Source organism: Parasteatoda tepidariorum, chromosome 8, assembly GCF_043381705.1.
Source record: "Parasteatoda tepidariorum isolate YZ-2023 chromosome 8, CAS_Ptep_4.0, whole genome shotgun sequence".
NCBI classification, from domain to species: Eukaryota; Metazoa; Arthropoda; class Arachnida; order Araneae; family Theridiidae; genus Parasteatoda; species Parasteatoda tepidariorum.
In genome coordinates this window covers 78,188,092-78,200,836 of record NC_092211.1, presented here as the reverse complement: position 1 = coordinate 78,200,836, position 12,745 = coordinate 78,188,092, and the positions used below count along the sequence as shown (strand labels likewise).

At 25.8% G+C, this 12,745-nt stretch overlaps 1 protein-coding gene across 1 annotated transcript in view; it reads right to left on the bottom strand.

The window, feature by feature from the left end:
- Positions 1-305: 305 nt before the first annotated feature.
- Positions 306-12,745, bottom strand: part of LOC107438167 (CLK4-associating serine/arginine rich protein) — a 31,986-nt gene continuing 19,546 nt past the window's right edge. Inside the window, exons 14-20 of the mRNA XM_016050379.3 lie at positions 11,956-12,210; positions 7,641-7,680; positions 4,455-4,518; positions 4,084-4,142; positions 3,140-3,186; positions 2,418-2,966; positions 306-835 (exon numbers count right to left, since the gene is read on the bottom strand). Coding sequence (XP_015905865.1) covers positions 760-835; positions 2,418-2,966; positions 3,140-3,186; positions 4,084-4,142; positions 4,455-4,518; positions 7,641-7,680; positions 11,956-12,210 — 1,090 coding nt within the window. The 3' untranslated portion in view covers positions 306-759. The remainder of the gene's footprint in view (positions 836-2,417; positions 2,967-3,139; positions 3,187-4,083; positions 4,143-4,454; positions 4,519-7,640; positions 7,681-11,955; positions 12,211-12,745) is intronic.

The following is a 12,745-nucleotide window of genomic DNA, read 5'->3' as shown; positions in this document are numbered from 1 at the left end:
TTTTATTAGTAAGTTTAATTCATACAATATGCATGCAAGTTTAATTCATTCACTAAGAATCACTTTTGATCATGATGTAATTTTTTTATTTTTTTTTATCAATCAATAATGAGAGAGATTTAGGTAAGTTTAAATTTATGTCAAAATCACTCAAAATAAAAAAAATAAAAACTTTTAACAAAAGAATGATGTTTAAACGTGTTTTCAAGTTATTTGCCTTCTATTTCATAAGCTATATAATTTTCAAATTCATCATGATATGTAATGATTAAGGCCAGAATTTTGATGAAATTTGCATATTTAGATTTTCTTTTATTTTTCAAGATACTCTTTCATGTAAGAGCACTTGTTGTGTACATTTTAGGATGCTTTTTTATGCATATATTTTTTGTATTGAATACTTTTTTACATAAATTTTTTCTTCAATTTTGCTTTTCAATGACGTAACTCGTAATATCTCCTGCAACCTTGGTTCCTTCCCAATGCAAATTTAGTAAAGAAATAATGTTTCAGATTAAAAATTCTTCTTTAATTATAAAGGAATTATTTCATTTTAATATCATTTTCTAAGAATTCTTTGGCAAAAATTATGACTTAAGTAAAAATTCTTCTTAATTCAGATGGAATGATAAAAAGTGATTTGTGATGAATGAAATTTGATATATTAGACAAATATATTCCTGAAATCCAATCCCTTTCTCACCATACACATATCAAAATTTCCAAATAAAAAAGTTTTTGTGTGCAAAATATTTCGATTTAATAATCAACTAAAGGTCTAGAGCCGTAAGTCCTAGATGGGGACCTTGATCTTCGTGGTGAATTATTCCCTCGCCTATAAAAAATAATAGGAAATTTAACATAAACAAATCATTTGAAAGGCTTAGAATAATATAATAATAATCCAAGTGTTCTTTTCATGCAAACAATGCAATGTTTCAGTGTCTTGTGCTGTTTATAGAAAATAGTATCAAAACAAAATAGGAAATATTAGGAGCAATTCCCACCAAAGAAATATTTGAAGTAAAAATGCAATTTAGGAAAAAAACGTGGTTTATGAATACATTATTTAATGTCCTTCGTTTATTTAATGACATTAGAGATCATTAAATTAAAATTTTCTGTTTCTCCAGAGTTCAGTAGAGAATATAAATTTAAACGCTACTTTATTCATAGTTAATTCAACCAAATTCATGTCATATTCGTCAAAATATTAAATTTATAAGTTTTTAAACTAACTTCATTTAAAAAATTCCTCATAAATAACCGAAATTACTCTTACAAAGTGTTATTTTTTACTATGGATATGTATTTCTTTTTAAAACCTAAAACATTGATTAAATTATGAAGCATTTCAACTTAAAAATCATAGCACACAAAAGCTTTAAAATTTAGTCTACAACAGTGCATCAAAATAAGTATCGCACTAAAATGAAAAAAAAAATGATAGTCAAAGATGGGAAAGTATTAATTATGTAACTCTCTAAGCACTTGGCCAAGTATTTCCTTCTCAACATGAGAAACTGGATTTTCTCTATGTGATAAGATAGTGCAGAAAGATATAGTAAGTTAGCAATTTCCTCAACGATTAGGTAATGTGGATTGTAAAATTTTAAAATGACTGCTAAAGTGTATAATGCTTAAGGGGCTAAATAAGTGGAGCATCAACAACAACCAGCAATAGTGACAACAGTCAGTTGTCAGTCAAGAGTGGTTAAGGCTCATAATTTTGAGACCAATAGTATGATGGCATCAATATGGTCACCAGCTCTTTTTAAGATAAGCGGTTACTACCCAATCTGAAGCTGTGTAGTCTTCAAGCTGTCATCAGGGGGAAAAAAAAGACTCCAATCTTTCAAAATGAAGGCTCAGTGCCTGAACCACTGATCATTCCCACTCAGGGGGTTAAATAGCACAGAACTTACATGAAAAATATACATTTTTAGAAAATTATTTACACCAACTCAAAGAATAATTCTTAATATCAGTTCCTTTAATTTGATAAGGTGTTTAGTCTTTAAGCAATGTTTGAAAGCAAATTCACGCTGATTGATTTTCATGTGATTTAGAGTTGCACAAAATTTATATTATTTTATGAGTTATAACTTTATCGAGAATTGTAACAGATAACTAAGTTCAGCACAGATTTTGAATCAATGAAGGACTAAAAATTATAGCTTTAAAATATCAACGTCCCCATTTTTGCAACAAAAAAAAATTTAAAATCAAGATTTATGAAATTTTATGAAAGATCTCCATTTTAGAATAGAGTTAACGAAATTCACTGAAAAATGTTTATTAATCATGTTATCACATCTTTGTAATTCTTTTAACAAAATTTTGAATGAATGTTAAAACTGCCTGAGATAAATAAAAGTAAAAAGAGGTATAGAAAGAAAGGGAAAAAAAATTTAAACCTGTATTGCCTAGAAGATGAATGCTGGCGTGAAGGACTTCTGGAAGGAGAACGTCTCCTAGAGTTCCTTGGAGGTGAATATCTACGAGATGGACTTTGGCGAGACCTAGAATTTCGATAACTACGATCGGGGCTTCGGCTCCTTCGAGAGTGTTGAGGACTTCTTCGTGGACTTTTTACAGAGTTTCTAGTAGGACTTTTTAAAAGAGGACTTCGACTTCTTCTAGATGGACTTCTGTGCGAAGGACTTCTTTTCCGATAAGAAGATGGAGGAGGGGATGACCTTCGCCTGTCTTCCACAGGACTTCTTCTGGATGAGCGAGGAGGTGGTGATTTAGTTCTACTCCTCCTTCGACTATTAGACGTAAATGACTGTGTCGGACTTGTTTCATCACTACTGTAACTACTACTCCTGCTAGAAGCAGTTCCACTTTTCTTAGAATGGTGACTATCGGGATTTCTAGGATCATAATCAGGGTTTTTAGTCCACGTGGTGTCACTGTCAGAATCATAACCATAACCACGCATTTTGTGCCTTCGCTCTCGTTCCCTAAGTAAATTAAATTTAAAATTAGAATACAGCTAAAATAAAAGGAAAATCACTAATAAACAACTAATAAAGACATATTAAAGTTAGAAATCAAAATTTAAAATGTAAAATATAGTGTAATAGTTAAAAGCTAATATTTTCTTAATACCTCAATAACTATTGAAATATACTACCTTTGTCTTAATTTAATAGCCATTTCTCTCAATTCCTCAGCTCTATCCTGAAATTTAATGATTAGTTTCAAATTTAAACTTTGAAATTAAAATTAGATAAAGCAGTTAAAATTAATCATGACAGAAAATTTTATAAATTATAGCAATATATGAAATAAAAAGCAACAACATAGAAACATTTAAAATGTCAGAGGACAAAAATTAATTTAGTGATTAACAGGCCCTTTACTTACAATCAGTTAACTAGCATAAAAGTTTTCTTTTCTAATTGTTGACACTATTAAAATATCTGTACAATTATTTATTCATAAATAAGATGAGAAATTCTTAAAAAGAGCTACATAAATTAAACCTTTCCTCAAGCAAGATTTTTTTTCCACTTTCTTAAGCCAGAGAAAAATTGTAAAAAATGGAAGACTCATTAAAATAACTAAAAAAAATAATTAATAACATTATATTACAACTGAGTTCAGTTAAATAACAAACATTTAATTGTTATTTAATTGACTGAACCTTTCACATTTGGATACATTTGTGACGAAATTTCTACTCAGTATGCAACTTTCTCCTTAAATCATGAGATAAAAAAGTAGTTTTTTTCAGGAAAAACAACATGTTTAAAGACTTCTTTAAGCACGACACTCTCAGCCAACTAATAATTTTCTTTAATAAAAAAAAAATATTGATTGATGATTTTAATTAACTACAACAAATTAACTTTTTTTTTTACTTTTCAAAATAATAATTTCAATAAAATTTCAGCAAAAAAAATTTTTTAGAAATCAGCTATTTGCGATTATTATAAAAATATATTTCGATTTTTAGAAAGCTTTAATCTTTTAACATGAGTAGTTTCCTAAGAGCATTAATTTTGCTTTTTTAATAGGTATATATCAATAACATTTCTATAATAAATAACAAAACAATTATGAATGAACAAGTACTTGTCTCTCCTGCATTTGTTTTTCACTTTTTTCCATTTGAGCTTTTTTATCAGCTTTATCTGAAAAAATAATAATTTGTTTTGTATAAGAATTGTTGGCATATAATAACTACTAAAAATAGAAATGTGTATCTTTTAATAATATATAAACATAATAGTAAGCATATCACAACTATCAATAAAATGAAATTACATACAAAATGAAATAAAAGAGTCAAATTTACATCATATAACCAAAAATTTCATTACTTATTTTTTATTTTAGGGTTGTTAGTATATTATTAATCATAAATATGAACAAAAAAAACATGTATACATAAAATGCTACAAAATGAAATTTAAAAATAAAAAAAAAATAAAATAAAAACTTACATTGCTTCCTTAGGGCAATTTGCATTTTCTTTTTAAGGCGCTCTTGAGGAGTTAGTTTCGTACCCTGAAATATAAATTACAAAATGAATGTTGACATATGCTTTTACTAGAAAAAGCTGAACTCTTAAAACTATTTAGGATTAAACTTTTATTCTATTAATTTTATATCTTAATACAAATATTAAGAGAGAATTTTGAATTTTAAAAAATTCAATCAAGATATATTATTTATTTAAATAGCTTGAAATTTCATAACGGGGCCATTACCAATATGTTTACTACAAGTATATTCAGTGAAAGTATCATTAAGTCAAAACTAAAATAAAATAAGTACTTATATTTCTTATCTTTTTTAAAGTATTTAACTTTTCATAGTTATAGCATGAAGTATAAATGTAAGTACTAATCAAAAGACTCTAAGATTGGGTTCACCCAAGTTGAGGGATGACAAAACTGAAATACTTTCTGAGACTACCATGCTAAAACAACTACATAAATACTAACAAATAGTATAACTAAAACAGTAAATAATTTGTATTATTAGGTTGATAAAAAGATAATTTCTGTCTCTTAGTATCAAATAAAACCAACTTTTTTTTAAACAAAAAATTGACAATTATCAGTCAAATATCTTCCATTCTCTTCGATGACCTTTCATCATCTTTCTGGTAACTTCATGCACCATATGATTGCCATTTATTTTGAAGTTTATGAATCTTTTTGAATGGTAACGATTTCGGTTACCTCAAACTGTACTTAGCTGATGAGGTCAGGAAGCTATACAATACGAGATCATGAAGTGAACAGGAAGGAACAAGGCATGGAAGATAGTTTGACTGGTTCAAGTATAGAAAAAATTGAATTTTACTTCTTTTTTGACAATATAATACTTACAAATAACTACATAATAATATAACTAGATATGTAGTACACACAAATTAATTACAAATTAGGTAATTACAAATAAATACAACTAGATATATAGTTTATGCATCGTTTAAACTCACTCAAAAAATATAGTCTTGATTTTGTAACAGTTTAGTATATTGAATATTACTTGGTTAATATGTAAATCACATTTATAATGCTATGCAGTAAAAATAAACTAAATATCACTAAAAAAATAATAAAGAAATATTATACAGTAAGTTGCCCATTTGTCATGCATAACTTAAGTAGTCAAATTAAAGGAGATGGAGACATATATTTCCCAATATTATAATTTTCTTACGTTATAATTTCTTACATTAAGTTATTTGGGTTATTACTCATTTCTTATGCATTACCAATTAAAATAAAGATAAATGTAATTACATTCCTGTAACATTACTTAAAAAAAATTTTTAACCAATGCTTTAAAAAAATTAGGCTAATTAAAAAAAAAAAAATATTTTTTCTTATATAAATTAAATACTAAACTAATTGTTTAACAGATATGCTTATTTTTTATAATGATGCATACCAGTTGTTATTCATAAATATTTTTATAAATTATCAGTAAACACAAACTAATATGACTAATGAATAGAAAACTACATTATATTCATTTCAATATTTTAAAAATCTGTTCATTACAAGACTTTATTAGTTTTCCTATATGGTCAACTTATAAAAGGGTTTAGGTATTTTTTCCATCTATAGATCTCAGACCACTCAAATTTATCTATAGAACTCAGAAAGAGCTTATTTATAATAACTTGATAATTAGACATGTAGTTAGAAGAAAACTGATCAATTTCCTTATTAAATTTAAATATTAATAAAACATACAGATTTTTAATTACAATCTAACAGATTTTAAATTTTAATAATGTCAACTAAAGTTACATATAAAATTAAAGATAAAAAAATTATGTGCTATGTTTCATACTTAATATTTAAGCAAGTAAATTAACTCTTATTAATTTGACAATGCAGAATAATACATATAAGCATGAGGATTCATTTTGCTAAGAGAAAAACATAGCGAATTTTTAAATATTTCATCTTAATATAATTTGAAGAACTATGTCTTTAAAAACAATTAATTTTATATTTAATAATACTCAATGAAAAATCATGACTTTAAATTAAAATTCATAAGGAAAGTAAGATTTATCTACTGATAACACTCGTGATTTATAAAAGTTTTAACAGTAAATAATTAGCTACAATTAATTTTGGGGTAATTTGCCTTCAAATATTTAACTAGCATCATTCAAACAATAATGATAAAAGTAATAAATTGTAAATCTTCTTTTTTAAAAAAAGATTTATTACAAGACAAAGATAATATTTGTCAAAGAAACACTAAGTTCTCAACTTAAAATATTACTCTATGTATTAAATATTGTTATTAATAAAAGTTTAAAAAAAAAAAAAAAAAAAACGGGAACTTCACAACAGTTTTGGTTTAGTAAAGAATATGCACACACAAGAAAATCTTTCAGTCTACTAAAAATGTAAATAAATAAAAAAAAATATATCAATTTCATTTCCAACTTAAGTTTCAAGCAAATTAAATTTTAAGAATGACCTTAAATAGTTGAGGGGCACATATTTCTTACCAGTATCAAAACAATTATTATTCATAAATAAAATTAAGCACAAGTAAAAGTTTTAGGGAGCATGGAAGATTTGTGCAATTTATAAACTTAAAAAAGTTAAAATGTTTTCTCTTTTATTATTTTTTTCTAAAACTAATAATTGAAGCATATCAAATCTCTTAAAATGAAAATACTTAAATGCTTAAAAATAATTCAAAATTAAAACATTTCTTAAAACTATCCATCAAGCACAGATAATATGGGAGAGAAAATACTTATATATAAGCATGAAATGAAGAAAAAATATTTTCGCTTTCCTTTAAATTATTAAAATACAATGAATTTTGTTAAAAAGACAAAAATACTAAGTGCTTAAAAAATAATGAAAATTAAATTTAACATTTCTTAAAATTCTGTCTAAAAAAGATTTCAACTAATGAATGAGAAGAAAAATCAATGTTTCCAAATCCAATTTTCAAAACAAATAATTTCCTGAGAATATATTTTAAAATGAATTTATCATTCCTTTGAATTTTTTCATGTAAATTATTGTCAATATCAGCAATTTTAAATTAATCGCTCATTGCTTCACGGAACACAGTTAAATTATTTAATACTGACTAATTTTCAGGATTAGCAAAAAGAAAAATTTCTTACTGACTTTGGTAGGAAGACCAGCTTTACCCAAAAGAGGTTGCAGCCTGAAAAAGAAATCATAAAATTATACTTAATCCACTAATGTTTGACAATAGCCAATGCTATTTAAAACATGTACAAGAAATTCAGGAGTTCACTTTAACTTTCATACAGAAACCTAGTTCTTACAAAAGTTGTTACTATCCTTTTTTTTTATATATATATACACATATATATATACACTCACATTTATATACACACATATATATAGATACACACACACATATATATATATATACATATATATTTAAAATTATGTTTTACAAACAAAAGAAATATTTCCAAATAGACCTTCTAAATGAACTACCACATTTCATACAAGTTTAGTAAACATCGAAAACTACCTGGATTAACAAAAATAGTGAGCATGTATAGGCAGTTACAAACTTTTTTTTAGTTTAGGTAAACATTTTTTAAATTCTTTAACCAGTAATACAAACTTTAAGAAAATTTTTTAAAAAACTACAAGGGTTTAATTTAGATACTGAAAGAAAAATTGTACTTGAAATTTACAAAGTTTTACTTTTAAGTAGTTATTTTCATTTTATAAAAATGTCTATTATACTCAGGGTCCTAAAAATTAAGCAGAAATATTTTTAAATTATGGCAGGATGCTTCTTTTTTCCATTAAAAGAAAGTAATGCAATCAGATTGTGGAAAACTAATAAAACTACTTAAACAGAAAATTATAGCTGAACATTCATTAAATCTATACCTCTTATAAAATTGAAAATAACAGAATATAATACTTGCACAGCCTATTGAATTAGGCAGCTGCAGAAAGCACTTGCCTTACTTTTATTAAAAATCAAACAATGTTAAACACTAATTTGAAAAATGCTTGCTAATGATAGATGAATCTCTTTAAAATTTCATTCTTTTCAGGATTCACTTACTTTTCCATCATCTAACTTTATTGAAACAGTTGAAATAGAATTCTGAAATATTCAAGTTAGTATTGCAGATAAAAATGTAAGATGAAATTATACCAAACATTGTGAACTGAAGAAACATTTGGATTGCACAAATTGAGCACCAATACTGGTCTTAAGATATTTTCTCAGCTCTGATTACAATTAAAAGTAAAATTACAACTAATTTATAATTAAGGCAAATAGGAAAAAAGTATACTCAAATAATAAGTTTGAAAAAAAATAATAATAAATAAAATGCTTTAAAAAAATGTGGGAAAAAGAAAAAAGCATGTAGGAAAAGGGACAACAATGGATTATAAATAAACAGTATAACCCAGATTTGAAACAAAGTCTAAAATAATTTTTTCAAAACAGAAAATTTAGAATTTCTGACTGATTTCATTATTGCAATCTTACACAGAACTGAAATTTAAACCCGTTTTAATATCTAACTTGAAGTTGAAAATCAAGTTGTCCATTCTAATATTCATAAAAAAAATTTTAAGGTTCCTAATTTTTTTTTTCCGATTCTTAATTGGTAATTATACCAATTCATAAAAAATAAAAAAAACAGGGAAAAAATAGAATAGAGTTAGATTTCTAGCTGCAGATTTTAATTGTAATGTTGCATATTTTTTATTATTAGAAGTAATGAATAATAAATAAGCACATAGTTACTTTTCAAAAATCAATATTTTTATTTATTTTTTTACTTTCATTTTTTAATACTAAAAGTATTTATTCTGCAAAATAATTTGACGATGACATTTTCCTTCATAAAAAGATCTACTGCTTTTAACTTAAAATAATATTAGAGTCTGATCTAATACAAAAAAAATTTATAAATAAATAAAAACCTTGATAAATCTACTTTTTGTCAATCCAATTTTCTACAGTTTGATGTAAATATCATCTTACACTAATTAGGAGATTTTAAAATGTCACCACATTTTAAAAAACTGATCATAATTGAAAACTAATTTCATATACAGAAATTGTGAAAGCAAAGATTACCTATACATTAACTTTATAAGACACATCTAATCAAAGAATGAAATTAATTTACAACTTCAGAAAAAGACAAAATAAGTAAGTAACATTTAAAATAATAAATCAAAATAGAAAAGAGCTTAAAGCAGCTAAATTCAAATTTGTTTTATTTTAATTTATAAAGTCAGAAAAATAATTCTAGCAGAAAACAAGAATTATAAAAATTTAAGACACGTGTGTTGGTAGGACAGCACTTCATCAGGGGACACACTGCCTGCCAACACGCAGGAGCCTTTCAATTGTCAGAGGTGAAACCAAAAACTGACAGTGCCCTGAGGCCCCATAATGGAAAATCAAATAAGAAAAGCATTTAGAAAAATTGAAATGTAAATGCAAAGAAATATAAATGACAAACAATCACAAAGTCTTAAAAGTAAACAAAATAAGACATAATAAAGAAGTGCCTACAAATAAGAAAAATAAATAAAGTTATAGTTGGAAAAGCCACATCGAAATAAAATATAAATTGCCAAATCATTATGAAAACTTTAGAAATAAATGAAGTGCTGACCCCTTTTTTTAACATCTTGAAAAAATAAAACAGAAAAACATTCAATGAGTAAAAATTTTAAGAAGTAGCTGCCATCTATAAGCTTCTGGAACGCAAAATCCTAAATTTCACGGCATAGGCTTATTTGCGCAGGCCGAATTATTTCAACGCCTTTAAATATTTTGAATCAAAATTTTATAATTACAATAATTAAAAGGAAAATTATTATTCTCTAATGTAATCCTGAAATTCCCAATAGATGAAAGAAAATCTGTTTTATTCTTACAAATAAATTTAAATCTAATTTTGATTTCAATTGTTAGTAAATAAAATCATTTAAGTTCTTTGGGATGACAAACCTGAATTTTTTTTTACGTAACTAAACACATAAGATTTTTTGCTGCATTTAAAATAATATAAGTTTCTATTTTCATACTTTTTTAAAATCCGACCTTTAAATATTATTGAGTTAGCTCATAAAACAACTTAAGAGTGCTGAAATTTTAAAAGTAATGCAATAATTAATAAAAAGTAATAAACATAAAAAAAGTAATAAAGAACAATAAAAGTTAACTAAATTTTATGCAACTGGGGGCGGTCCCTCAGGTAAAAATAATACTTTTAAAATTCTCAATTAATTCTTAAATTTAATGAATAAAAGGGAAATGGAAATTTTGAGGAGATGAAGCTTTGGGATTCTTGACTGGTCTGGAGACCCACATGATATCCTACTGATCTATAAATAGAATATCGCGAGAAAGCCAGTGACGAAGACGATGGTGTGTCACCAACAATGAAATTAACAGGAGAAATAAAATTTTCTATTGCTTTCAAGGAAAAAATTTCGACAATGTTTAGTTGGTCCCTGTAATCAGCGAAAATTCGAGAGATCTTTCGGTTTGATTTCAAAGGACGGAAAATGAAGCCTGAAATTGAGAGTCTTGCAAAATGCAGTAGAGTAGCACATGCGAGGGCAAAAATCCTTCCAACTGAATCCAGCTCAGTATACACGCATGCAGACTCACAAGCTAATATTAAACATGTGAACAAAAAAGAGTTTTAAGACGCTACGGACCTAAGGTACACTGAATTATATTGGGTTTGAAATAATTGTGAAAAGGTTTAATAGAACAATATGAACAATTACCTTTTGCATAATTCATGATGAAAATCAACATGGTAAAGAAAAAATATTTCATTTCGGAAAAGGGAAAATTAAGCACTTTTTAAAAACATCCAATGAAAAAAAGCACCTTTAGGGGCTTTAAAAAACGAAAGGAAGCACCTTTAAGCACTTTTAAAAACGCTGCGCACCCTGTTAATTGTTTCTTCTTCCTGCTTGATACTTAGTTATTATCAATTGACGTGCAGTTAATTTCTCAAGTTATGCTTATCTATTCAATATTAATAAACAAAATTTCAAATATACGATGAAAGAAAAAGCTTTTTTTCCTAATTGCATCACATTTTATAAAATGCAAAATATGTCTAATTATATCACTTTTTTCAAATGGAACTAAATAAAATTTCCCCTTGCTTTGAGAAAAAGCTATGATGGCCTTACATTTTATTTATTTGCATGGAAAATCAGGTGAATAAGAAGTTCACTGAAAAGACACATGTTACAGCTTATTTTAAAAAAATTATTCGAATTATTTGCCACTACAAAACGATATATAACATTTAACAATACTATAGCAAAATGATTTAATATGATACGATTTAATACGATAATATAACAAAACGATTTAAACGATATATAGCAAAACGATATATGCATTTGAAAAATGAATTATACTTCAATTAAACATAAAGAAAATACTTACTTTGAACTGCCAGTTATGTTAGGAAGTTGTGATGTTCTTATTGGAGATTTATCTCCATCACTCTCATCATCTGAAACATCACTGTTTGAACGAGAAAGACTATGGCGATAATAAGATTTAATAGGAGGAGGTGGCAACAAAGGAGATCGTGATTTATCATCAGTTCTTGATCTAGAAGTTGACCTAGATCGTGTTTTAGTACGCCTTGATTGGAGTCGAGAACGAGATCGTGATCTTGAAGAGCATGTGCGAGATCTATAAATAACAAGAATGTGAGATCATTTAATTTGAGTAATTACTTAAGAACAATTAATGATTTGATTTTAATTTAAAAGTCAGAAGAACTATGAGAAAATTAATAGATACTACAGTACTATATTTTAGGTTTAATGATGCTTACTAATTAACAAAAGAAATATATTTCTCATTGTTTCAAACTCAATATATATATTTTTCAACTTTGAGATACTGTATCTATCTTTATTTACTTTGCAAAATAACATTGTTATTTGATGAAATTTTATTTATTTTTTAAAAAATATAAGTATTTTAATAAAATAAAATTTGATGTTTCCAACTTGATTTCTGCCGTTATATAACAGTAATGATAAAATAAAATACTAAATAATAAAAAGTAATTTTTGTCTTAGGATAATTACTCTTTATTTCGAAATATCGCATTTATCATAAAGGAATGCGTCCTGAAGAGAACCTTTACATTTTCCGATTAAATATTTTATATTATTCTTCTATTTTGTGTTTATATATATATATATATATATATATATAT